The sequence below is a fragment of the Penicilliopsis zonata genome (genome assembly GCF_001890105.1).
Source record: "Penicilliopsis zonata CBS 506.65 unplaced genomic scaffold ASPZOscaffold_3, whole genome shotgun sequence".
In the NCBI taxonomy this organism is placed as follows: Eukaryota; Fungi; Ascomycota; class Eurotiomycetes; order Eurotiales; family Aspergillaceae; genus Penicilliopsis; species Penicilliopsis zonata.
This window is the reverse complement of record NW_019208913.1, coordinates 1,626,785-1,651,366: the sequence shown is the minus strand read 5'-3', so window position 1 is coordinate 1,651,366 and position 24,582 is coordinate 1,626,785. Positions and strand designations below refer to the sequence as shown.

The 24,582-nt window shown below is 50.9% G+C and overlaps 11 protein-coding genes across 11 annotated transcripts; 7 read left to right on the top strand and 4 right to left on the bottom strand.

Annotated features, from left to right (window-relative positions):
• Positions 1 to 413: 413 nt before the first annotated feature.
• On the bottom strand, positions 414 to 1,191 carry ASPZODRAFT_61429 (hypothetical protein; the record flags this gene model as incomplete). The annotated part of the gene is made up of 2 exons (XM_022728986.1): positions 414 to 1,051; positions 1,125 to 1,191. 2 exons carry the CDS (start codon positions 1,189 to 1,191, stop codon positions 414 to 416), a joined length of 705 nt encoding a protein of 234 aa, XP_022583893.1.
• Positions 1,192 to 1,506: 315 nt separating this feature from the next.
• On the top strand, positions 1,507 to 2,909 carry ASPZODRAFT_129831 (hypothetical protein). Its single transcript, XM_022722363.1, has 2 exons — positions 1,507 to 2,171; positions 2,232 to 2,909. The coding sequence occupies exons 1-2, from the start codon at positions 1,615 to 1,617 to the stop codon at positions 2,878 to 2,880; spliced, it is 1,206 nt and encodes a 401-aa protein (XP_022583892.1). The 5' UTR covers positions 1,507 to 1,614; the 3' UTR covers positions 2,881 to 2,909.
• Positions 2,910 to 3,145: 236 nt separating this feature from the next.
• ASPZODRAFT_129829 (hypothetical protein) lies at positions 3,146 to 5,208 on the top strand. The gene is made up of 5 exons (XM_022722362.1): positions 3,146 to 3,492; positions 3,557 to 3,870; positions 3,931 to 4,488; positions 4,547 to 4,726; positions 4,784 to 5,208. The coding sequence occupies exons 1-5, from the start codon at positions 3,228 to 3,230 to the stop codon at positions 4,964 to 4,966; spliced, it is 1,500 nt and encodes a 499-aa protein (XP_022583891.1). The 5' UTR covers positions 3,146 to 3,227; the 3' UTR covers positions 4,967 to 5,208.
• A 236-nt stretch (positions 5,209 to 5,444) lies between these two features.
• Positions 5,445 to 7,127, top strand: ASPZODRAFT_23620 (hypothetical protein; the record flags this gene model as incomplete). Its single annotated transcript, XM_022727942.1, has 5 exons — positions 5,445 to 5,573; positions 5,655 to 6,565; positions 6,631 to 6,836; positions 6,903 to 7,027; positions 7,095 to 7,127. The coding sequence occupies exons 1-5, from the start codon at positions 5,460 to 5,462 to the stop codon at positions 7,125 to 7,127; spliced, it is 1,389 nt and encodes a 462-aa protein (XP_022583890.1). The 5' UTR covers positions 5,445 to 5,459.
• An 89-nt stretch (positions 7,128 to 7,216) lies between these two features.
• On the bottom strand, positions 7,217 to 8,198 carry ASPZODRAFT_112237 (hypothetical protein; the record flags this gene model as incomplete). Its single annotated transcript, XM_022721035.1, has 3 exons — positions 7,800 to 8,198; positions 7,617 to 7,713; positions 7,217 to 7,419 (listed from the first exon to the last, which is right to left on the bottom strand). Coding segments are annotated over exons 1-3 (564 nt in total), but the record flags the coding sequence as incomplete, so codon positions are not given.
• Positions 8,199 to 9,255: 1,057 nt separating this feature from the next.
• ASPZODRAFT_14096 (hypothetical protein) lies at positions 9,256 to 10,964 on the bottom strand (the record flags this gene model as incomplete). Its single annotated transcript, XM_022724706.1, has 4 exons — positions 9,256 to 9,353; positions 9,411 to 9,549; positions 9,623 to 10,840; positions 10,956 to 10,964. The coding sequence occupies 4 exons, from the start codon at positions 10,962 to 10,964 to the stop codon at positions 9,256 to 9,258; spliced, it is 1,464 nt and encodes a 487-aa protein (XP_022583888.1).
• A 1,249-nt stretch (positions 10,965 to 12,213) lies between these two features.
• Positions 12,214 to 14,256, top strand: ASPZODRAFT_129824 (hypothetical protein). The gene is made up of 2 exons (XM_022722361.1): positions 12,214 to 13,605; positions 13,674 to 14,256. Exons 1-2 carry the CDS (start codon positions 12,484 to 12,486, stop codon positions 13,773 to 13,775), a joined length of 1,224 nt encoding a protein of 407 aa, XP_022583887.1. The 5' UTR covers positions 12,214 to 12,483; the 3' UTR covers positions 13,776 to 14,256.
• A 198-nt stretch (positions 14,257 to 14,454) lies between these two features.
• ASPZODRAFT_23617 (hypothetical protein) lies at positions 14,455 to 16,593 on the top strand. Its single transcript, XM_022727940.1, has 3 exons — positions 14,455 to 14,998; positions 15,083 to 15,401; positions 15,484 to 16,593. Exons 1-3 carry the CDS (start codon positions 14,680 to 14,682, stop codon positions 16,517 to 16,519), a joined length of 1,674 nt encoding a protein of 557 aa, XP_022583886.1. The 5' UTR covers positions 14,455 to 14,679; the 3' UTR covers positions 16,520 to 16,593.
• Positions 16,594 to 17,923: 1,330 nt separating this feature from the next.
• ASPZODRAFT_140279 (hypothetical protein) lies at positions 17,924 to 19,184 on the bottom strand (the record flags this gene model as incomplete). The annotated part of the gene is made up of 3 exons (XM_022724649.1): positions 17,924 to 18,628; positions 18,691 to 19,003; positions 19,072 to 19,184. The coding sequence occupies 3 exons, from the start codon at positions 19,182 to 19,184 to the stop codon at positions 17,924 to 17,926; spliced, it is 1,131 nt and encodes a 376-aa protein (XP_022583885.1).
• Positions 19,185 to 19,816: 632 nt separating this feature from the next.
• On the top strand, positions 19,817 to 21,884 carry ASPZODRAFT_1466817 (hypothetical protein). The gene is made up of 7 exons (XM_022725196.1): positions 19,817 to 20,066; positions 20,144 to 20,288; positions 20,348 to 20,410; positions 20,481 to 20,582; positions 20,638 to 20,784; positions 20,856 to 21,192; positions 21,286 to 21,884. Exons 1-7 carry the CDS (start codon positions 19,920 to 19,922, stop codon positions 21,527 to 21,529), a joined length of 1,185 nt encoding a protein of 394 aa, XP_022583884.1. The 5' UTR covers positions 19,817 to 19,919; the 3' UTR covers positions 21,530 to 21,884.
• On the top strand, positions 21,829 to 22,979 carry ASPZODRAFT_140277 (hypothetical protein; the record flags this gene model as incomplete). Its single annotated transcript, XM_022724648.1, has 2 exons — positions 21,829 to 22,105; positions 22,156 to 22,979. 2 exons carry the CDS (start codon positions 21,829 to 21,831, stop codon positions 22,977 to 22,979), a joined length of 1,101 nt encoding a protein of 366 aa, XP_022583883.1.
• Positions 22,980 to 24,582: the final 1,603 nt, after the last annotated feature.

Genomic DNA, 24,582 nt, shown 5'->3' with positions numbered 1-24,582 from the left:
ACATCCCATCCTCCCAAATTTCGCCCTTGACCAAACGCCGGTTAAGAGAGCCTCACCTTAATTCAACTTCTCACCTTGCCACACTGCCCGGTATGAAACAAGGAATACCAACTGCAAGCGCCTCTTGGGGGACCTTTACTGCCATATTTGGGGGGAGGGGTTTACCTGTTTCGGCTCGGAGTCAAAAGGCCATTTGTCGGAAAAGTGGAAAATATATCCACGCAAGCAAGAGACACCATTCTGAAGCCAAACATAGCAAAGTTTCTTCTTCTATATATATTGTTAGACTATGTTCGAAAGAACCTGGCTTGTTTTTGTAAATTGCTCCGTCTTGCTTTAGTCCGATAGATAGCACGGTTGATGGTATATAAATTTTAAGTTCCGTCTTTAATGCAAAGAGTGGGCGCACTTTATCATGCAGCTATCTTGACTTTGTCCACAGCTGCCGGAAGAGCCTCATCATCATCTTCTTCATCTTCGTCACCTTTCCCGGCCAGACCTCTCTCCCATAATTGTTTACCCGTCAGCTTCTTCTCTTCCTTCGCCGAGGGCTTCTTGAATTTCTTCTCTTCCGCCTCCTTCACTTCTCGTTGCCTCTGTTCTTCTTCCTCCATCTCCTGCTTGAATTTTTCGCTCCACTCTAAGAAAGTCTCTCGCGTGACGGGGGTTCCCTGGAACTTGCGGTTTTCTTCCTCTTCGGCCTTGGCAGCGGCCATCTCCTTCTCTGCTTGAACGGCGTTCGCGCGCTCCGACATGAGAAGCTCTGCGCTTTCCTTCAAGCTGCTCACCAGGGAGAAGACCATAGCCATGCCCAGATTCTCTTCAATTGTTGGCTGCAATGCTTCGATGAGCCGGTCGCGGTCCTCTTGGATATCCAAACGAGGGTGCTTCGGGGCATTAGGCGGGGCGCTTAGTTCTAAGTTGGGAGCCACATCGGGGTAATCTGCTGGATAGGAAACTTCTAGTATCAGGACTGGCGGCTCTGCTTCTTCGACATCATTTTCAGGGGCATCGAGAGTAATCGATATTCTATATGCTGTCTCGGATATATCTGCCCTCGGATGCGGGTGTCAGCGAGAACGACCTGAGGATTTGACTGCGTCGCAAGGCAAGAAAGATCCAACCTGTAATCTCCTCTGGAAAAATTGAATCAAGAACTTCACGTTCCTCGACCTGATCTTCGCGGCCCATCTTTGCAGATCAATCAGCTGCGAACCGCGGGGGTAGAAATATGCCTGCTGGGTTTGCGAAAGAAGCTATGATCCGAATTGGCGAATTATTTTAAATAAACCCCACAACTTCGGGATCCTGAAGAAACAAGAAATAAAAATAAAAAGCTCTCCAATATGAGAGTGCAAATGTAAGCCTGTTGAAATAGTCTGTACAAGTCCTGCTTGTTCTTAGCACACTGGTGAGGCCTGGTGTACTGGTCCCGCATGCAAACCGAGCAAACAGATAAGAAAAAGTGCCCGAATTTTCGAGTCCAGAAAGGGAAAATTCCCCCTCAGGACTCTGCTAACCTGTGGCCTTACATTGCCAGAGGGCGTCTGCGATACTTCAACGAGCGACGTGACGCTTTGACGAGACTCTCCTTTCTCAAAGAACGACCAGATCATGGGAAAGCCCAGGCAAAACAAGAAAAAAACATCCAAATCACGCGAAAAGTCGGTCCTCGGCCCCGGAAAGTCGGTATCGAAACGCAAGATGAACGAAGATCCAGCCACCCTGCTGGAGCAGGCCACTGTCTTTCTACAGACCGGCCAGCCGGATGCAGCATTGCCGCTGGCACAACAAGCTCTTGTGCTTGCACCTGCGAACTCTCCCCATCAATTGTCCGCGCTGAACACCGTTGCGGAAACATATGTGGAACTCGGAGACATTACAGCGGCTAAAGAGCATTTCCAACGTGCAGTGGATTTGGACCCGGAGGGAACGATACCCGAGTCGCAGGGGGGTGGTGCAGAGAAGTTCCTGTGGCTTGCTCAACTGAGCGAAGAGGGGGGAGCGGACAGCGTTGCTTGGTTTGAGAAGGGCGTCTCCGCATTGAGGCATATCATCCAGACCTTGGAAGGGAAGACCAGCGCGGGGGATGTCGCTTTGGCCGACGAGAAGAAAAAGAAGATGGCCAACGCTCTTTGTGCCGTTTCCGAAATCTATATGACTGACCTTTCGTAAGTGACCGGTCTCGCCTGGTGTTGTGGGGATTTCGTGACAACTAATCAGAGACCCAGATGGGAGGAGGATGCAGAAAGCCGGTGTGAGGCTCTAGTTACAGAGGCCCTTCATGTGACACCCGATTCCCCTGAAGTACTCCAGACGCTGGCATCCATCCGGATATCACAACTTCGGCTAGACGATGCTCGCGCCGCTCTCTCTCGGAGTATCGAACTATGGAGGGATTTGGCTCCAGAAGACACGCGAATTCCCGACTTCGCAACACGGATCAGTCTGTCCCGTCTCTTAATGGAGGTGACCATGGAGCTTGAGGCTCTAGAGGTGCTGGAGCGCTTGATCCTGGAGGACGATCACAGCGTGGAAGCGTGGTATCTGGGAGGGTGGTGCCTTCACCTTCTAGCCGAAAATCAACAGGCACCGGCAGATGCAGAAGGTGAGGACTCTCCCGAGGCCAAACGACATGCCTCGCTTGTTGCGAGTCGAGAATGGCTTAAACAAAGCCTGAAGCTCTACGAGGTCTTGGAGTACGAGGACGAGAGGTTAAGAGACCACGCGATGGAGCTTGTCCAGGAAATGAATAAAGAGCTGGGCGAAGACATGGACGATGAAGAAGACGGGGAAGGCGAGGACCAGGAGGGTGAGGACGACCTGGACGAGGAAATCGAGGCTGAGTCGGACGAAGACGACGAGATGGCCGACTCGTGAACAACGACCCTTCTGTTTTGGAGACTACATTTTAATTATGAAAAGCTGCCATGATACCAATGATAGACCCATCCTAGACTTGATCTACTGCGTATATTGATGATTGTTGTACTCTGTACTAACCAACTACATAGTAACCACTCACTAATCACTTACTACGACCGCCCACGTGCCGTCGGCATAAACCGGATCCGGATTAATGGGGTCCCGACATTTTTTCTCAGGGACATCTAGCGGCGGACGACCCAGAAATTTGCCCGCGGACAGCGACAAGTGTGGCGAATAGCTCAATGTGAGAGACGGAGACCGGGCTGTTGGAACTGTTGTGTCCCATCTTCGTGCTCAAGATGGACCTGGTGCCAGCGCCAGACCGGGAGGGCTCGTCGTTCAAGACTCCGGTGATTGAGGTGGCAGCCGTCGACATGTCCGCCGCCGGCGCAGAGGCGGGAGCACCGCCCGCCCATGTGGAGGAGGAGGCGGCCGTGCTGGAGAACGAGGCGTCGCAGTCGGAGTTGGAGACGGACAGCGACGCCTCCGAGGATGATTGGGAGACCCATTCCGTTTATGAAGATGCTCTTCAGTTCATACGTGATGATCAGCTGCGCGATGGAGGTATGTATACGCTATATACTACTGTTCTTTGTTCTCAATGCCTTGCTAATCCGATATTATGTAGTCGTGCCTGATGCCTGTTCGCTGGACGAAGCACTCGCGTTTCGCCAACGGTTACATGAGATAGGCAAGGCGGCGTTCGTTGAAGAAACAATTGTGCAGGAGTCCATCAGTGCGAAGAAACTATGCACTGCTTTCGGCATATTGCCACCGCCGTTCCTTGAAGGTGCGCCAGATCAGGCGTATCACCCTCTTTTGGCGATAGCGATCTCGCGGGAGTTCTCGCGACGCCAAAAGCTTCCGCAGTACAATACGGTGGAAGATGCCGTGAAGCTGTTGAAGGAGTCAAAGAATATTGTTGTCTTGACCGGCGCAGGTGTATGTCGACCGTCTTGCCGGTGGTGTGAAGACTTTGTCCCGCTGACCTGTCTACTTTAGATCTCCACCAGTCTTGGAATACCCGACTTTCGTTCCAAAGATACTGGCCTGTATTCCAAACTTGCGCACCTCGGTCTGAGCGACCCGCAGGAGGTTTTTGACATTCACATCTTTCATGAAGACCCAAGCATATTTTTCTCTGTCGCAAAGGATATCCTGCCCACCGAGAAGAAATTCTCGCCCACTCACGCGTTTATTCGTCTTTTACAGGAGAAAGGTAAACTTCTGACGAACTACACCCAGAACATTGACAACATCGAAGCCAATGCGGGGGTATCTCCTGACAAGATCGTTCAGTGTCATGGCTCCTTTGCCAATGCCACTTGCATCAAATGCCAGTACAAGGTCCCGGGGGAAGCAATCTATGAAGACATCAGAAATGGTGTCATCCCCGAATGCCCGGCTTGCAAGAAACAGATCTCGGAGGAGGCGTTGAAGCCACACGGTCTTAAGCGCAAACGCAGCTCCAATGGGGTTCATAAGAAGCGCAAAAACAACGATCAGGACGATAGCTCCTCTGACGAGGACTATGACATTCCTACCCCTGGAGTAATGAAGGTAAGCCTTCCTCTCGTTTTCTTCTCGTTTCTTGGCCACGCTAAACCTACCTGTTCAGCCTGATATCACATTTTTCGGAGAGGACTTGCCCGATGAGTTTGGCCGCCGTCTGATCGAGCATGACCGTGAAAGGGTCGATCTGGTCATCGTCATCGGGACCTCTTTGAAGGTAGCCCCCGTAGCAGAAGTGCCGGGCGTACTACCGCGCCACATCCCACAAATCTACATTTCTCGCACTGTAAGCCCCAAACCTTGATTCGGAGAGCCCAAGTCCCTCGCTAACTATTATGTTCAGCCCGTCTCTCATATCGGGTTCGATATCGACCTCCTTGGGGACTGCGACGTCGTTGTCTCTGAGCTTAGTCGTCGAGCCGGGTGGGATCTGAAACATGACATGATCCCTCCGGACGAGAAAGTAGAGGTCACTTCGGAAGAAGGATACGATTCACGACATTCATTCAAAGTTGTCAGGGCATAGCGGTGGAGTTGGGATGGCTATTCAATCGTTCGTTGCTTTGGTTTGCTGTTATTAATGTTACTTCCTTGGACAATTGACGAGTCGCTTTATGTTTGCACATTTATTCGCTTCTGTCGGTCTGCTTCTCCTCGACTTTTGATTCCCATATTAATCAAATAGATAATAAAGTGTATACAAGAGTGCTTACAGCTGTGATTCAGCCTGGGTATGTGGAATATCATAGAAAAAATATTTCTTAAGAGCCAAACTTTTATAACTCCAATCTGGGATTATTTCCACTGCGGGATCCTACCAAAGTCACCTCCACCATTGGTTCCCAACCCATTAACCTTTCCAATTCACGTCTCTCTCTAGCCACTGAATAATTCGAATAAGTTGACCCTTGGTGGAGTTTTTCAAAAGGACTACTTGGTAATCTGTCTACTCCTCCGTATCGATTTTTGCGCTGGTGGATTGATTGAGGGGGTGGGCACCACCGAAAGAAAAAAAAAAAATGGAATACCTCATCCGCTTCGCACAGGTGCACGAGACGTTTCGACGGCCAGAGCTCGAGGCCTTGGCCACGGTTACAGGCGTTGATCTCGAGATCATTCACTACAGTCAATATGTATGTAGGAGATGAGTCCTTCCCCCTCCCCCGCATTTAATTTTAAAGTACTACTAGTAGTACTTAACTAACCGGGGCCAGTCGCCATACTGCCTGGTGAGGCTCCCAGATGAGGCGGCAGCTCGGGCTCTGATCTCGCGGTGTATACTGGCCAAGGACATCTACGAGCTCTGGGGCCAAGGGGCCAACTATGAGGAAGTGTACGCCGACGTCCGCCGGCGGACACAGGCGCGATGGGCTGAGTATCGGGATGTTTCGTTTCGGTTCGCCGTGGACTGCTTTGCGGGGAAACGCTCCCAGGCCGCCAAGACAGATATCATTCAGTCGTTTTCGTTTCTTGGCTTTGAGGGTCCTATCCGGATGAAGGATGTTGATGAAGAATTCGCCGTGCTGGAGGAGTATGTCTCGGACGTCGAGGCAAAGGCCCCAACAGCGACAACCACCACCACTACGGAGCCGAGTCCCATTCCTGTAGACGAGGGCCAAGAGCCCAAGAAGATCTACTTTGGTCGGTGGGTGGCGCTGAGCGGTCGCCACGCGATCAGCAAGTACGACCTCAAGAAGCGGCGATACATCAGCACGACGTCCATGGACGCGGAGCTGAGCCTGGTCACGGCGAACATGGCCCTAGCCGCGCCAGGAAAGGTCTTCTTCGACCCCTTCGTTGGCACGGGAAGTTTCTGCGTTGCGGCTGCTCACTTTGGCGCCCTGACGCTCGGCTCCGATATCGATGGCCGCAGTTTTCGAGGTCGAGATCCAGCTCCAGGAAAGCCCACAGGGGTGATGCTCAACTTCGAGCAGTATGGTTTGAAGAGCAAGTTCATGGACACGTTTACCTCTGATTTGACGCATACGCCGCTGCTGAACCGTCCCATCCTGGACGGGATCATTTGCGATCCGCCCTACGGCGTGCGCGAGGGACTGCGAGTCCTAGGAACGCGTGACGGACGGCCTCGAGAGCCACGGTTCGTCGACGGTGTCCCAGCACACCAGTATGTAATAACCGGACATTAGCGAGTAAAAAGGGAAATCCAACGCTGATTCTTTTCTTTTCTAGACTGCCGGGGTTCGTCGCACCACGGAAACCCTACGGCTTTGAAGCAATGCTGAACGATATCCTCAACTTTGCCGCGCGCAGTCTCGTCACGGACGGGCGGTTATCCATGTGGATGCCCACTGCCAGTGACGAAGACGGCGAGCTGGCCATCCCAAAACATCCGAATCTTGAAGTGATCAGCGTGAGCGTACAGTCGTTCGGCAATTGTATGTTTTATCAACATCCTAGACTAGCCGAATTGCATGCAGAGCAGAGCTGACTTTCGCTTTCAGGGTCCCGCCGTCTGATCACATATAAAAGACTCCCAGAGGGTTTCGTCTCAGACATGACGGTTCGACGGCAGAAGGTTGACGACGAGGGCGTCAACGCAGATGACTTGAATGCATTTAGAAGAATGGTTAGTTTGCCAACTTTCCTTCCCCCCTTGATATATAACTAATTAGTTAACGTTGCAATGTATTTAGTACTTCACGAGGAATAAAGGAGGTGAAAACTAGGGTAGCCTTGATACATGAAAAATTTAGAAGAACCATCATGTCAATCTCCATTATTCTCCCCAAGATCATAATTTCAACTTCCTAGGATCCTCCAAGTCAATACCTTCAACTTCTCGAACCATCTGCTCCCGAATCGCGGCAGCTAACGTCTTACCCTCCTCATCGTCTAACTCGTCTCTCTGCCCGCGCCCAAACATAACGAAACTCGGCATGAGTCTCTGATCGGAGTTGAGAGGTGGCCGGGGGATGACATGGAAGTGGAGATGAGGTACTTGCTGCGCTGCTCTGTAGCCTACATCATTGACTTAGTTATAGATCAAACAACAAAACAACAAACAACAAACAAATAACCTGTATAGGGCAGCTGCATGGAGTATAAAAGAACCCCTCATCAAATACAAATGAAATAAAAGATTGCATTGCATTGCAGCAGATCTATTGAATAGAGGGATCTAGTACTCCGCATTAGGGAGATGCTTTTTCGCTTACCATTATTCTGCACCACATTCCAATGATGCTGCTCCTCGTCCTCTCCAAAGAGAGTGATCATCACCGCTCTCGAAACGATGGGTAACCATTTTCCAATCTAGATCTTAACCTAAACTCTGAACTCGAACTACCGCTATATTGCGTGAAACTACAGATGGGGGGGGTGTTTGCTAGGCTGCTCACCTCCTTGCTGACTTCGATATCTATATCACTTAATTTCTCGAAATGGTGACGTGTCGTGATCAGGACGTGACCACGGGTCAAGGGCATGATATCTAGGAAGGCCAAAAGGTGTTGTGTCGAGAGGATAATGTGGGCGGGACTGGTAGAGGAGAATGATGATGAAGATGAAGCAGAAGAAGATTCTGGTCCATCCTTGCGTGATGCAGGAAAGTGGGCGGCGATATTGCAGAAGGGACATGCAGGTGGATTTGTCAGTTTATTCATTATTGTTATTATAAGAGCCAGTACGGTGTAGAGGATGGAGGGTTAGTAGGGAAATTGGGTAGAAAGACAGCTTGAGAATGATGGAAGATGTCAGACCGATTGAACCTCGGCTGAGGAGTACAACCAATATCAAGCAACCAAATTGATTGCCACTACCCCCTGTAAAAACTATGATTTCTCTAGATTAATCATGTCTTATAGTAATATGTGTCAATATGAGGGGGAAGTAGGTACTAAAAAGAAAATTGAAACGGACCAAGATGGAAAGTCCTACAAGTTCTACATCTCGTACATACAACCAAAGGAAATACCTTTGCTTGGATTGCAATCAGAAAATAGACGGTAGATATCGTTGAGATCGATATTCCAGAATGAAGTTGCCCACCGCTCTGATCCCAGTAACTACAGTAGTCTTTCTATAGTTACCTCAGTTACATTTCATGCTTCAAGTAGAGAGAGAATCATAGAGGATGAGGCAGATCAATCTACATGAACAAATGGCTCGTCCTTAAAGCATAGATTATTTGCCAAAGACACAATTATCAAGTCACCATCGCTATCGTCGCTGAAACCGAACCTTGCCTACTTAACTCAAAGAGAACCATCCGCCGTAAGTCCCTTCGTCTGGTCCACGCGACTATGACACCGAAAGTGGCCATCTACATACGATCCCGAAACACCGCCAGCTCACGAAATTAAAAGCGCCTTCACCGTCGTCAGGACGCCATGATGCATGTCGCCGAGATATGAAGTGTGACCACATATCGACGCCCAGTCAACGCCAGCAAAACGGTGTTTTAAACCAAAAAAAAAAGAGGAAGAAGGGGAAGTGAAGTGAAGATCAACGACTGCCAAGAAGAAAATTCCGACCCAGAAAGTTTCCGACGCCTTCGATAAGCACTGGGGAAGGGGGTAAGAGTGGTCAGGAGGAGAATGTAGAGGTATCAGAAAGAATAAAAAAAAGGGCCCCTAAGAAAGGTAGAAGAGAAGCAGAGTAATGGAAACGAAGAAGCGCCAGACACCTTCTGAATTAAACAGCGATGCAAACCCGCAAAACACACACAGAGAAAATTTCGAAAATGCCATCGTAACATATGCAAAGGGTGCCTGATGTCGTCACAACGAAAAGAAATACCCGGAAGTCCTACTCATGCAGCCCGAGCTAGCCTGAGGTTTACGAAACTGTCCGTTACTATTCGTCGTCTTTGAGATAGTTGTATGGTTCCGTGAGGGCACTCTCGATATACAGGTGGTGATATTTCTTGGCCCATTGGCGAGTGAGGATCGAGGCTATTTTCAGGTGAGCAAGTTGGCCAGGCCAAAGAGAGATGGATACGCTGATCTTACCCTTGAGGAATTTCTTGCTGGCATATTTCTTGAAGAATGCCTCGTGGCAGACCGGGCGGTGAAGATAGTCAATCATCAATCTGAAGACAGGATCGATCTCCTCCTCAGTATACCCAGCATAGTGTGCGAGAGTCGCATCCTGGAAGCATTCGGTCAGTCTTGTCAAAAAAAAAAAAAAAAAAGGGAGACATGTGTTGCGCGAATAAGCTTACCCAAGGTCCACGCTCCAAGATGAGGCGGGCAAGGTACATCGCAGCAGCACTGATGTGGCTTTGAGGATAGGACATGAAGCGGTGGTCCAGAAGACTGATTTCCATGAGGTACTTGCCCAGGGTCCGGGTTTGGATATCGTAGTTGTCTGCCTTGGAGATTCTGCGCAAGAAGTTCATGGGGTTGGGGAAGCTCATGTTATAGTCAAGGGTGGCGAGAACGTGACGTTCGGCATCCAGGATTTCCTTGTCCGAGAAGGTCTCGTCGGCGACATGGCTGAAGTTGGCGACGTGGGGAGAGAGAACTTCTTCGTACTTGGAGGCAATGAACATGGCCGTAACACCAACAAGTTGCAGGCGGTCAAGCGCCACAACTTCGGCTGACAGGAAGCGGTCGATGATGTTGACGGCCAGGAATAGGGTCTCTGGCAGCAGACGGAAACGGGTGTGAACTTCAATGAGCCAGTCGACAAGGATCCCACGCATCTTCCACTCCAGGTCCGGTTGGTGATCGATATAATCCGGGTTTGGCATCGTCTCCAATTCGAGGTCTCTCAAGTAGTCGAATATCTCCACGACGTATTCGGCAGCCATCAGCGGGTCGTCGAGGTCCTCTGTGTCGAGATCATCCGGCACATCTTCGAGCCTCGCGGCCTTGTCCGTCTCAAAAACAGGCTCTTCTTGGATGGTGGGCGCCTTGACGGGAGCGGCCTTTTCAACCTCGACCTTCTTCCGCGGCCGTTCCTCGGTTTCCTCCTTGATCGATTTTGTGCTGGCTGTCCGCTTGATTTTCTGTGCACTCCCATTGCCACTTCCCGGGCGCTTCACCTCAGCAGTCGCTTTCTTCGAAACCGTGTCCTTGACCCCCGAAGCGGTCCGTGATGAGTTAGTGCGGCTGAGCTTCTGGACGCCACCAGGTTGGCTTGCGGTTTTGGAGTTGAGGGCGGTCTTAGTTGCCAGAGGCTTCTTCCCGTCCTTGGCGTCTCCATTGTCGTTTTTGGTCACGTTGCTGACATCTCCCAGGGCAGCGCGACGTTTAGCGGGGCCGTTGGTCGTTGTGTTGACAGCAGCCTTCTTGGTCTGCAGAGGCTTCTTGGCAGCAGCATTTGACACAGCAGCGTCACCTCCTGACAAAGCCGCGGCCTTCGCACGGGTCAGTCGCGTCGACGGGCCGTTCTCGTCGTTCTCATTCATGGCACCCCTGGTGCGGAGGCTGCGAGCCTGAATGAACGTCAACGAGAGGAACATTAAGGGATATCGAAGGGCAGTTCAAGTAAATCCTTCGTTGGCTGGAAAACGAAAGTGGACGCGTCTGGGGGAATCAATTGAAGCTTACCGGAGGCATGACGGAACAAAAAGCAACCGCGTGCTAAACAAGTTTTGTTTTCTTTTTCGGAAGAACAGGTATTATAATCAACCAGCTAATGCTAGGTAGCACTGTTGCACATTCCGTTAGAAGTTACCCCGGTAGATGAAGAATATCTGAGCATTCTTCCTCAAGGTAGAGACAGGTGCACGTACCACGCGTAAAAATGTCGCCAATCCCAAAAGATACCCTTCGATGCAAGGACTTTTGGATGAACGACAAGAAAAGAATAAAGGATGGTTGAATCGGTTGTTAATATGTTGTCAAACACATATAACAGCAGTAAGTTGCCTTTGTTTATAGAAGCCGACAGGAAACACCTCACGTAGTGTCGACGGCGCGTCAAGAATCAGCAGAATCTAGACGGGTAGGAGCGCGTAATGAGGCGTGAAGAGTCCAACAGAAAACGGGATGATCAACTTTCAGTTCCAAGACAGTCAGTCGCTCACACTCGTCACTAGCAACAGCTGTTGACGAAGACAGTGGGTAGTAGTAGTAGATGGGGGAGGTCAGAGTTGACAGGACACTGGTGATGTTTGGCCCTACTCCTTAGCGTGAAAAATGGCCAAGCTGGTTGATGCCCCACAACAGAGGCTGACCCGACGAGTCGCGCGGATTAAATACGGACGTATGTGCGAATGGTAGCAACCTTTCAAGAAAAGTCGCTCAGTGATATGTACGGAAATTAAAGAAAAGAGAAAAAAAGGGAGTCTATGACAGCGACACGCGATGGAGCAAGAGAGCACAAAATGGGAAGCCAAAAGTGCAGACGAGAGGTATGCTGAGACGCGGCACCACACCGGGGGAAAGAAGGGGAGGAAGGGAAGGCAGGGAAGGGAAGAAAAGAAAGCAGCGGAGCAGCAGTAGAAAGAGGTAAAATCAGCAAGCACACAGAAGAAAGTAATCGTACCGTCACAGACGAGATAATTCGCGGTGGTGGAGAGCGCGGAGTGGGTTTTCGTAGGTTTTTCCTTGCGTACGGCAATACCAAGTGAGGGTGTCGCGAGTTACGAGCTGCGAGTTGGTTACGTGAGGGCGACGAGGCGCGGCCAGCAACAGGAAAAAGCGTTTCGTTGTCCCGGCAACGGAGCCTTGGCGCGAGGCTCCTCGTGACGTGCATCATGCGCCACAGAGCCGGGTGTGGCAGTGACAATATAGTCACGTGATTGACATGCACCAGCCACACCCGTATTCCGAAGCTGCGGGAAGAATCAGAAATCGTGCTCCGGCCTGCTTGAAACTTGAAAGGCGTGCCTCGACCTCCAGCGATTGGGTACGGGGTTGCTATTTCCATTGCGGTACCGAAATCGTTTCGGCTTTTCACTGGACAGTTACACGGATTGATCCGACACCCATTGGTTGTGTGGCTTTGTCGTGTCCCGGGACTTTCACTCCCGCTGCGGTGAAAAAGATCTCGACCGGTATCTGCAGCCCCCGTGGGTTGAATTGCTTCGCTGTTGCCGTCGTGGTCCACCTGTCCGCGTTGAATCTACCTACGATGTTGCAGCCGCGGCTGGCCCTGAGGGCTATCCAGCTTCCTTTCCGATGTCTGTCGTCGCTCTCGACTCGATCATACGCTACTGCCGTTCATGAACCCGAACAGCCCCTGGCCGCCGAGTCCTCCAGCTTCGACCCCGGTTCTGCCTTTGCTTCACCCCCGGCTCGCAATGACTCCGGCACGCTAGTGCGGACGTACAAGCCGCGTACTCCTGGTGTTCGACACCTGCGGCGGCCGGTCAACGACCACCTCTGGAAGGGTCGTCCAGAACACAAGTTGACTTTCCCCAAGAAGGGTCACGCCAAGGGTGGACGTAACAACACCGGTCGAGTCACTGTTAGGCACCATGGTGGTGGCCACAAACGCCGGATACGTATGGTGGATTTCTTTCGAGCTGCGCCGGGGCCTCACGTTGTCGAGAGAATCGAACGGGACCCTGGCCGCAGTGCTCATATTGCGCTTGTGCGTAGCAAGGAGACCAAAAAGCTGGCCTATATCCTCGCCGCCGATGGTATGAGGGCTGGCGATGTGGTGGAGAGTTATATGTCGGGTATTCCCGAGGAGCTTTGGATAAGCATGGGTGGTACTGTCGACCCCGGTGTGCTCGCGGCCAGAACCGCCTGGAGAGGCAACTGTCTCCCGTTGCACATGGTCCCTGTGGGAACATTAATCTTCAATGTTGGACTTCACCCGGGCCAAGGTGGTCAGCTGTGCCGCAGCGCCGGTACTTTCGCAACCGTCATTTCTAAGGGAACCGAGATCCAACAAACCGACAGCAAGAGCACTGCAGACCAGGGTCTGAATGAAACAGAGCCTGCAGAGGAGGAGAAGCCTCTGACACAGACCGAAAAGCAGAAGCTCGAGCGTGCTGCTCAGCATGTCACGATCCGCCTGCAAAGTGGGGAGGTTCGACTGATTCACAAAGACTGCTGCGCAACGGTGGGTATTGCCAGCAATCCCAACTATCAGTACACACAGCTCGGCAAGGCCGGACGGTCACGCTGGCTCAATATCCGTCCTACCGTCCGTGGTCTTGCTATGAACGCGATGGACCACCCTCACGGCGGTGGTAGAGGAAAGTCCAAGGGTAATGTCGACCCGAAAAGTCCTTGGGGTCTGCCGGTATGTCTACTTTTCTCTCATTAGATACATCATTTGTATCGGTTTCAAACTAATCGTGCAATCTACAGGCCAAATCCGGTTACAAGACCCGCCCCAAGTGGAAGGTCAACAACGCGGTTGTTGTTCCCAGACCCCGAAACCACGGCAAGCGTCGCAGAGGCAAGAAATAAGCAAGTTGGGCGTTTGATTTGCGACGGTATAATCTTCCCATCAACATGGAAGATTCCTGTAACACATACCACGATATGCCAACCGCTGGAAAAATATGCTTTCGGTGGCCTCTCTACCTTGTCAACTCCCTCTCATATACCGGTTTAGACTGTGCAGAGGACTGTCGGTCCACCTTTCTTGTACTATACTTCAATTACTGAATAATGGGCGCGTCTTTTCTTCCTTTCATAGTCTTTATCTGAGACCCTGTATATTTAGCCCCATGCTTCCCTCCCTCTCTTGGTCTTGAATAAAAAGACTGAGAGTCAATGGAATTGTCCTCTTATCCTATTGCTTTAAAACAGTGTATAGACAATAAAAGAGCGCTTTCTAATCATGCAAATATACACTGGAACTCAAGAAGCCTACGCAGAACCTATCCCTGTCAATGACGTGTTGCTATTGCCGACCGCAAGGTCGATATATGCCCTGAATCTACCGATACTCGATAGCAAGACTGGATCGCTAATCGGTTCATCCCAATGAAATATAAAAGGACATATGCTTATGGTCTATATTGTATATAACTATTAGAACTTCGTGGCCTTCTGGTGTTGCCAGAACGTCCGCGTTTGGCCGGAGATAGGCAACGAAGGATTAATTTGTAAGAATGGCGAACTCAGCCCCAACTCTCTTCCAGTTCTCTCACACATGCTTTGCCAAACAAGCGATCTGAGACCCCTTCGTCACGGATGGTCTCCTGCTACAGAATAGTCGATCCAATGTCTAACTACTTGGCCATGTCCTTTGACTGGGAGTGACTGGCTTTAGACGTCCCCGGTACCTACGTACGCATCAGAAGGATTAACATTGAGATATTTACTGTTTGTCGCGTGAACATTAAAATATTCAAGACTTGAATTTATGGATCCATCGGGTTTATTGACAAAACCCGGTCCATTCAGTCTGCCGATTTCGATGCCCTCCGAGATGAGTCTACAAGGCTTCTCGACAGCATCGTCCAATACCCCCGCCTATGCGGCCGACCCCGATGACAGCAGCTACGTCCCCCGCCCGAAACGCATCGCATGCGTCGTCTGCCGGCGAAGGAAGCTGAGATGCGATGGAAAAAAGCCAAGCTGTGGCACCTGTTCCCGATTAGGTCATGATTGCTCGTACGATGAAGTCCGCAAGAAGAGTGGCCCCAAGCGGGGGTATGTGAAGCAACTGGAGGCCCGTTTAGGTATGACCAGCATGGATGATGATGCTCGGGGCGACTTGAACTTGAATTTGAAAAGATTCACTAACTTGTTTGCGCCAATTCAAGCTCAGGTGGAAACTCTTTTGAAAAATCAAGACCCGGAGGCAGGTCGACCGCCACCACCACCGGCTCAGCCTCAGAATAATAAGAGTGCCTTTGACCTTCCGATGTCGAATGATGCCCCCTCAAATTTTGCAAATATACCACCGATTCCAGAGGCTGCAGCGGAGGATACAATGGCCCAGCTTGCTGAGATCCTCGGAGAGCCTCAACCGTTTGAGCCGTTTCTGCCAGGCGCGGGCTTTGGGGGAGAACCTCACAGTTGGGAAATGATCAGCTTGGGTCTGGAGGAGCCTTTACCGGCCCAGGACGTTATAGATGAGTTGTACGAACCCTCTTTTTCTATCCTGTGATCGTGGATCGAAAACTCCTGCAAGGTTTCTTCTAACAGCAACAATGGAAAACAGGCAGGACATTTTCTTCGAAAAGGTCTATCCTTCCATGCCTATTATACATCGGCCGCGATATCTGGCGTCGATGAATCTTTCTCCAGAGATGCGCCCCCCTGTCTGTTTACGTTATATTATGTGGAGTCATGCGGCTTCCATGTCCGATAAATACTCCTTCCTCCATCAGCAATTCTACGAGCGGGCTCGAAAGTACGCCGAAAGGGACGAAATGAAGGGTCTCGGAGAGCAGACGGTCAGCGTAGGCCATTGCCAAGCGTGGATCCTGATCGCAACCTACGAATTTAGGATGATGTTTTTCCCCCGAGCATGGCTCAACTCCGGGAAAGCGTCCCGGCTCGCCTTGATGTTGGGCTTGAATCGCCTAGACGGCGCCGGTCTCGATGTCAAACAGACCACTGGCCCCCCGCGAGACTGGCTTGAGAGAGAGGAACGGCGGAGAATATTCTGGATGGCCTTCTGCGTCGATCGGTATGCCAGCATTGGCACTGGCTGGCCCATGATGATCGATGAGCGAGACATCATGACCAATCTTCCTGCACCTGAAGACGCATTCTTAAAGGGTAGAGCCGAGCAAACCTCCCGCCTTCCGGCCCTGCTGAAAGGTGACGGCATTGCAACGTTGTCTCCCTTTGCGAATGTCGTACTCATGTCCAGCATGTTCGGTCGGAATCTCACCCACCTCCACCGTCCGGACCCCCAGGACAACGATCATGACCTGAATGGGGAATTTTGGAAACGACATCGAACCTACGACAATCTGATTCTTGGTGTTGCGTTGTCTTTGCCGAGTCATCTTCGTTTGCCTGCCGGCATATCAGACCCTAACGTCATCTTCTGCAATATGTGCATTCACACTGCGGCGATATGTCTTCATCAAGCCGCAATCTTCAAGGCCGAGAAGAACAAGATGCCGAACCAAATCATCATGGAGAGCAAGAGGAGATGTATTGTCGCTGCGGACCAGGTCTCCAGCATCATGAAGATGATCTGCCATACGGATTTGACTACGGTACGTGCTCAACCCCTTTTTTGATAGATAGAAAAATTCAAACCTGACTGTCTGAAGATGAACCCATTCATGTCGTTTTGCATATATGTCGCTGCCCGGGTTTTCATCCAGTACTTGAAGTCTCGCCCTGATGATTCCGCGGTCCGATCGTCGCTGCAGTTCCTTGTCGCTGCCCTCGAAACGCTCAAGACCCGAAATCCCTTAACAGAGTCCTTCCTGGCACAGCTGGATGTAGACATCGAAGGGACCGTCCTTCAGCAGCACGAGATGCCGATCAAAATTGGAAACCGTGGCGATGTCTCAACACAAAAATATGTAAGACCCAATTCTTTTTTTCTACCCTACTTGGCGCGAGCAAGAATTCACAGCCGGAATTCTCGGTGTATATATAGGCTCTCAATCACGACAACGTTGAATGTACACCTCTAATGGACATTCGCCAGACACAGGCCTGCGAGCCTTCAGTGGCACCACTGCATCGAGAAGAACCGCAGTCTACGAGCCATCTGTCGTCATCGAATTCTACAGCCTCCCTTCCAAATCGACAGAGAACGCACCCTTCCCCCGATAGCAGCGACTTCCAGAATGCGTCTCAACCTTCCCGGTCCGCAAGTCTCAGAGCCGAGTCACGGATACCAGGGACAACGGCTGATATGGACTTCTCACCCGACACCAACAATCCGCCCTCGGATCACGGCACCCCCTCTACTCTGATCTCGAACTCGAACAGCTCCTTCTCGAATCCGAGATTAGACAATAAATCATCGCTCTCGAACTCTCAGTTACGGCCCGAACCACAACTCGGCAACAGCATGAACATCGGCCCTGATGCCACAAAAGCGTCGTTCGCGGAGGGCGGCATGTCTTTCCCATCTCTTACGAACGATTATTTTAGTAACAGTGACCCAAACAACACCAGCAATTCAAACCTCTCCCTAGATGCTACAGAGGCCGGTTTCTCCTTCACCGTATCCTCATCAGGCTGGGCTTTCAGTCCCTCCCAGCCTGAAATGGTCGCGGACCCGACAACCTCTCTCAACGAGACACAATGGCAGCAGATTTTTGAGAATCCGGAAACCTGGCAGGGGTGACCCTTCAATTGAATTATATCTGCTATGATATCAATTTCGATTTCATTTGGACATTCTGTTTCCATCTGAACAAAAGATTATATTTTCTTTTTTTTTATATTTAGGTCTTCAGCGCAGGGCTGGGTTGTCTCCACTCATGAAATACCCTTGTTTCTTATTTGTATCTTTGACTTGATATGGCGTTTAATGCTCGGAGGGGTGGAAGGGGGGCTTATTCTCGGGGATATATATTATATACGAATACAATAGAGTGAGATATGTGTCATACTTGTATCTGGCTATTCCTCGGAATCATCTGTACTACTCAGGGTTACAGGTCCATGCATTTAGGTATATGTCAGAGAGACCCCCCCGCCGGGCCTACAATCTTCAACCCCCCGGCGCCTGCACTCCCCGGGCCATCGGCAGTGGTTGAATAGGCGAGCCAGTACCGCGAGGGATGCCACGCGACGGCGGGGATGCCGGCATTGCTCCCGCCAGTGGTGGGGACGGTGTAGACGCTCTCGCCGCTTTCCGCGTGGAAGATCTCGAGACCGGAGCCGCCGCAGCCGGCCTCATCGCAGGCGCCACAGATGAAGCGGCCGTCAAAGCTCCAGCTGACGCCGCGGACGGCCCCGCCGTTGTTGCTCGAGACGGTGCGCTTACAGATCCAGTCGGTTGTGTCCCAGAGGGATATCAGGGCGTCGCTACCGCCGATGGCGAGGTAGCGGCCTGTCGGGGCCAGCGCGAGAGACAGGCACGCTGAGGTGTGTGCATGGAGAGTGTGCAGGACGTCAAAGGACGGATAGGACATGATCTTCACGCTGCCTTCACCCGTCGTCGCGAAGAGGTAGAGATCCGGGGCAGAGGTGGAGGGAATATGGTGAGAGAAGGTGGTGGCATTGGTTTGGACGGACTGCGGATGGGATTCCAGGATGGTGTATGACGCTGCCGGGGTGTTGCGGGTATTTGCTGATTGCGACGATGTGCCATTTGTGGCTCCATCTGTGGTGATATTCGGGCTGGATGGAGATCGGACAGAAATGGGGATCAAGGTATCATCCTATTGTAGATAAAACGTCAGTCGGTTCAATCTCCTTCAAGTCTCAAACGACGCGCGCGCACCTTTCTTCCCACCACCAGTTCTCTGCCGTCTGCAGACCAAGATAGTGTGAATGCTTCTCCTCCCACGTCCAGCCGACTGACGCAGGCCTTCGAGCGCACATCCCACACGCGCACAGTTCCGTCGGTGGAACAGCTAGCCAGCTCAGAGTCGCGAACAGGGTTGAACACCACCTTCTCGATGCCCGCCGTGTGCCCGCGCAATTCCGTCGAGTATCGCACCGCAGCCCGCTCGGGGTTCCATATTCGTAGAGTCCGGTCCGCAGAGCCCGTGGCTATTAACTGTCCTGTAGGATTCCACGCGAGAGTCCGAATACTATCGAGCGCATTCAATCAGAACTTCGTTCAGATGGGTACTTCATCCCCGATGGGAGCAAAACGCACGTGTGGGAACCAGGCCCTCGTGATGCAGGGTCATGGTAGCTCTGGGTCTTGGAACCTCCAAATGCAAAGGCAAAGCGCTCCTTTGCAAGCAGATTGCGCCGTGGAGGGGCCATTGCTGCTGGAGCTTTATTTGCTTGCTGCGCCAGGCAAGCCCCTCGGAGGCGGAGGGAGGTTGTTGGTGGTGGGTGGAATGGAGAAGCTCAAGGGGGAGCTGGGTTTTCTACCCTGTGATACTCTTCATGGAGCCCCGGAGGTTTAATTCGCACCGGATTGAGATATGCTCGAGCAAGGGAGGTGGGAGACGACAGTTGCAGGACGAAAAAGCGATGATGCTCGATTTCCGCGCGGAGAATCCTGTATGCCTCAGGCATTCAACATCCCGATATCAATTAATATTGCCATTGCAGGACGATCAACTGTTCAGTGTCGACTACGCCATCAATCTTTTTTCCTGGGGCGTGTCCATCTACGAACAATCATTGCGAAAGATATACAATTTTACACATCATCTATCTTGCGTTCTTCCCTCAGATTCGCTCTGCCCGCTGTCTTCCAAGGTTCAAGATCTCGGACCAATCAAGCTTTTCTTCAGAACCACTGAGTCTAGATATCAAAGATCCAGATTGAAGAGAGGATATTGACTTACCTGTCAAGATTGCAGTCTGAAATCTGACAATTATTCCTTTGCATCTGAAGAACGCTCTGTAGTAGGGGGAAAATCTCCGTCTGGTTCGCCGCACAGTCGAATCCTTACCTGGACCTCAGACTCTCGGTGAAAGCGGTCCTCAAAGGCAAACGTGGCTCAATTGATATTAAGCCAGCAATTCCTAAGAAACCTGGCCGTCAGCATGCTCGTTGACTTCGAAGATAACGCGTCGAGACGCGAAAAATGCTATACAACCATTACCCAGCTCCCAGCCTTCATTGACCCCAAGCAGCCTCCGGCAAGCAAGTCACCTTTTACAGCTATCAAGAGCCATCCATTTATTCATACAGTACATGCTGTCTTTCCGTCCAAGAAAAAATGCCGTGCCTTTTTTTCCATTAACGAAGCTGACTGTTCCATTTACAGGTAGAGGTTATTCTCCCTGAAGAGACATACGCCAGCATCAAGAGCTCGCTGAACACCAAGATCAAGAATCCTTCATGTGCCAGAGTGTTTATGCCACTATCGGCATTGATTGAAGGAGACTTTTTCAATGCTTATATCAAAACTGGTACATGCCTTTTTACCCTGTATATTTTCCAGGACATCGTCCTCTAATTGGCAACGCAGGAAATATTCTCATGATCTCAGAAGGTCGGCCGGGCCTAGGTGATTTCTTCAAGCTCCATGATGGTCAGTAGGTCCTTGTTACTGCCCTTTTTACCTTGGAGGTATCAGACTGGGCTGATATGTCCGGTACCAGGTATTTTGAGCCTTGAACTTGGAAAAGAGTCTTTTGAACGGACAGGTCTCACGGGTCAGCCTGTTCGCAGCGGAGGGAGAAAACATGCCAAAGAGAGATATCGTACGTACAATGCCTGATCTCAACCCTTATACTTATCAAATAGCTGATGTTATAGTGGTGGAGATTAACCTCCGTCTGCCTTCCATGCTTCATGGCAAGAAAGGGTTCGAAAGAATTGTATGGGCATTCGAAAACGTCCTGAACCAATCTGTATCCTGGCTATTCTGCGATCTGAATTTTGATCCAACAATAGTCCATGATGGTCAGCCTCTTTCTCTCTCATAAAGAACATAGATCATTAGCGCATCTTATATCTAATATCCCTGAGAGCAGACAAAGCACCAATCAACGCACACCACCCGCAAGAAATCAACTGTGAACCTGCTCATACCTCATATGAAGATATTCTTGTTCCCGAATTTCAATTTGAAAACTTGACGGAATCGACGCCCCAAGAAGATCTGCAAGATCATTACGGTCGAATCTCAGAGTGGCTCGCCATGGTGTCGCTGGCCTCGCCCCGTGTGTCGGCAAGAGACAGCGTGGACCCTTATCTTAGTCGTTATGCTGTCGAGAATGTCGAGGAAACCAGTATTTCGAATATTGTCAGTCTGAAATGGCATGGGTTGATCAACTCGCAATGGATCATGCAGTTGTTGATATGTTTACTGTGAGTTGAAATCTCCTCTTTCCCGTGTTTTGATGCTACCCCATTGTACCTCGTGCCTTGATCTCTCTTTCTCATATTCATGGTTCACCGCAGGCGGGAAACTGGTGCAAACAGCCCTACGTCACTCAGCTGGTTTTCTCTGTCTGCTGCTGCCTCAGGAAGGAACGCAGTTGAAGGCAAGGACGGCTACTCCATTTTGACAGTCGCTGCCTCTGGTCGTCCGGTCAATGATGAAGTCAGTCCATCATTGCCAGCAGTACAAGAAGGTGATAGCCGTGGTTTGAGGACAGCTAGGAAGTCGATTTGTTGGGAGTTCGTCGGCGCGTCGGTTGTATGAGCATGTTACTGCCTGAACCATTCTTGAAGAACCTCTAGTACTCAATAAACCGTGGTGATCATGACGTCCCTGGATGGTGCCTAAAGGCAGCTATAAGAACTCCGCCGTCTCGATAATGCTCCTTCTGAACCTTTTACCCTCCCCCGTCTCTCTTTGATGAACCACAGCGACAGCCATTCTTTACCATTCATTCTCTAACAAACACATTCACTTCACAAAAGTTCGCCTGATAATCTATATATCCTTGAAACATCCTATTTCGAGCCACCTCTGCCAACATCCAGAGAACCCACTCAATCATGGCCTTTTCCCAGGAAGGATACGACTCTCTCTCATCAGAAAATTTCTTTGAAGATAATACCGACTGGAACTCGGCTTTTAACCCTATAAAAACTTACATCAACTCTGATACTTCTCCCATCAGCACCAATCCTCCTCAGCTAAGTTCCCTCGGGGAGCAGCAAAACCTGAACTCTTCCATAGACGTGTCAAGCATGGAAAGCGTTGAACGAGACACTGTGGCTATGATTGACAGGGGACTTCAGGAGTATTGCACGCTTTATGAACTTGATGCAGGTAAGTTCTAGTGAAAGCACCGTTCGAGGAAGAGAACTAACGTCTGTTAGCTGCACCCACCCATCCTCAACCAGCAAGCGATGCTTCCAATCCATCGGCTCAGCTCCTACAGCAGAGTGCTACTGTAACTCCCGACAGTCTTTCTACGAGAGCTAGCAACCCTAGTTCCCGGACCACTCCGGTTGCGATGGATATTGAGCCTGGGAACGAGGGGGCTCAAAATGTGACCCCTGACAAGACGGGGAGTCCTGAACTACCAAATAGCAACACGTCGCAAGATTCCTTTCAAGAACACCCTCCCAAGCGTCGAAAGATTATCAGGAAGAAGCAGATCCTTCCTGCTGAAATCTCTTACGTCGACCTTGCGCAAAGGGGGCATCAATTCCCCCCTCCTTCGATGCCGGTGACAGACGCATCGTCCTACATGATGGGGAACGACAGCACCATCCCAGATGCCAACGCTGACCTCGACCTGAACTACATCCCAGCAGGTCCCATTGTCCTTGGCGAATATACCGGCGGGTATGTGATCTTTGTGCCGACAAAGATGCCATCGTCTGCGGGTATCTCCGCACCGGCACCTCAGTTTATCAACACTGGTGCAAACCCCATCTCCCAGAGGCCCCAGTGGAAGCCCAATATGTCCGCTTCGATACTTGGACAGGCTCGTCGGTCTCAGCCCATATCCATGGCGAGATCCTGTCCACCAAACGCAGCGCCGGTGAAACAGCATTTCACCTTTATGGACAGCCAGGTACCGACGAACTTCGTACCAAACCCGGAAAATCATGCCAGGTGGACGATTGACAATGCGGGCAGACGGCACTATCTCAATGCACCAAAGAACAAGAGGCAGTTCATGCCGACGAATTAGTTTTATGGGCGGGCTCGGATTGGAGAGATATGTATGTTCTTGGAGAATTTGCAGCCAACTAGGCAGCTGGGGTTATTGCTGGTTACTATCGATCATCGTCTCATGGGTTCATCTACTTTTCTACAAGAACCGATAGTTATTATAAATTGAATTGTCTTGAAATGAACTGTTCGTGATGTCCAAGAAACCGCAGGTATCATATAAACTATCCAAATCCCAACGAGTTCCATAACAAAATACAAAATAAGCGCCAACTGAAGCTATCCATGCGTTCCACCTGTGTCAATGGATATCGAGGTGTGTAAAACACAAAAAGTACGAGGAATAGCAATAAATCCATACAATGTCATCAAAGACCTATAGTTACCTCCCTACCCAATCATGTCATGAACCACATCCTGTAGCACGGAGTTTTTGTTCAAGATCTTATCACTGCTCAAAAGTTTGCCGCCTTTCTTTTCAGGCTTTCTGAAAGCTTTGAAGGGGGCATTCTGATGCCTCTGGATCGGGCTCAGAGGGGACCGGGCCGAGTCTCCCCTCTGCTGCCTCGGTGCTGGGGGCATGGAGCTCTTCTTCGTCGTCTTCTTCTCGCGGGTGGGTGACTCCTGGCTAGGCAGCTGCGTGCTGCCCAGGGTTATTAGGTTTGCAAAGACATGGCTCTCGAGCGCGTGCCGTGGGAGATCATAGACCCATCCACGGTCCTCGACTAGCTTCACGTATCTGCCAAGCAGTTCGTTTCCGTCGCGTAGGGTGCTTTTGCTGCCTACCACGAGGAGCTTGGTGCGCGCTCTGGTGAAGGCGACGTTGACACGGCGCCAGTCGCGGAGCAGGTCGCCCACGTTCTTCTCCGAATTGCTGCGAACGCAGCTTAGGATGACGACTTCCTTGTCGCGCCCTTGGTATTTATCGGTGGTGTGCATCTCGAGGTCTGGGTGATGGTGCAGGTTCTGCTTGAGGAGAGAGAGCTGGCTACGGTATAATGTGATGACGCCGATGTCCCGAGCAGGCACGCCGCAGGAGATAAATGCTTCCACGAGTTGCGTACATAAGGCTGCTTCAGTATGATTAACGATTCTGGGTCCGTTGGCAGTGTCAAGGGCCGGGGTAATGAGGGTATCCGTATTCACCAGACGAGTCTTGGCTGAAGGCTCAAGCAGGTCGCGCAGCCAGCACTGACCCTGACTGGCCCCTGCACACAGATTCTGGTTACCAGGACCGTGTGGTAGATAATCTGTGTGGTGTTGGTGGAGACCGTCAATATTTGGAATCGTCAGTGAACGTGATGCAACAGCTTGCGTCCCGCACCTGAGACGTCCAGAGTAGATGAGCGTATTCGACAGAAGCATAATATCTTCGCACATGCGGTACTGGTGTTCGAGGTTGACCACAGAGTCGGGCTGGGAGTCGGAAAGATACTTGAACAGGCTGACGTCGAGTCCGCCCTCCTGGGCCTCTTTATTCTGCACAAGAGGCGGTAGTTGGTAGTGATCACCGACAAGAATGAATGTCCTCGCCATCCGAATCGGGCCTAGACAAACAGGAAGGGTGATTTGAGATGCCTCATCAACGATACAGTAGTCGAAGATGCGCTGGTTAAAGAGAA

Bases quoted from the DNA above. Each gene is read 5' to 3' on its own strand.
- ASPZODRAFT_129831 (XM_022722363.1), top strand. From the start codon at position 1,615: ATGGGAAAGCCCAGGCAAAACAAGAAAAAAACATCCAAATCACGCGAA. The intron at 2,172-2,231 runs GTAAGTGACCGG...TCAGAGACCCAG, and splicing joins ATCTATATGACTGACCTTTC to ATGGGAGGAGGATGCAGAAA.
- ASPZODRAFT_129829 (XM_022722362.1), top strand. From the start codon at position 3,228: ATGGACCTGGTGCCAGCGCCAGACCGGGAGGGCTCGTCGTTCAAGACT. The intron at 3,493-3,556 runs GTATGTATACGC...GATATTATGTAG, and splicing joins TGATCAGCTGCGCGATGGAG to TCGTGCCTGATGCCTGTTCG. The intron at 4,727-4,783 runs GTAAGCCCCAAA...TATTATGTTCAG, and splicing joins AAATCTACATTTCTCGCACT to CCCGTCTCTCATATCGGGTT.
- ASPZODRAFT_129824 (XM_022722361.1), top strand. From the start codon at position 12,484: ATGTTGCAGCCGCGGCTGGCCCTGAGGGCTATCCAGCTTCCTTTCCGA. The intron at 13,606-13,673 runs GTATGTCTACTT...TGCAATCTACAG, and splicing joins AAAGTCCTTGGGGTCTGCCG to GCCAAATCCGGTTACAAGAC.
- ASPZODRAFT_23617 (XM_022727940.1), top strand. From the start codon at position 14,680: ATGGATCCATCGGGTTTATTGACAAAACCCGGTCCATTCAGTCTGCCG. The intron at 14,999-15,082 runs GTATGACCAGCA...CGCCAATTCAAG, and splicing joins GCAACTGGAGGCCCGTTTAG to CTCAGGTGGAAACTCTTTTG. The intron at 15,402-15,483 runs GTACGAACCCTC...AATGGAAAACAG, and splicing joins CAGGACGTTATAGATGAGTT to GCAGGACATTTTCTTCGAAA.
- ASPZODRAFT_1466817 (XM_022725196.1), top strand. From the start codon at position 19,920: ATGCTCGTTGACTTCGAAGATAACGCGTCGAGACGCGAAAAATGCTAT. The intron at 20,289-20,347 runs GTACATGCCTTT...TTGGCAACGCAG, and splicing joins CAATGCTTATATCAAAACTG to GAAATATTCTCATGATCTCA. The intron at 21,193-21,285 runs GTGAGTTGAAAT...GGTTCACCGCAG, and splicing joins CAGTTGTTGATATGTTTACT to GCGGGAAACTGGTGCAAACA.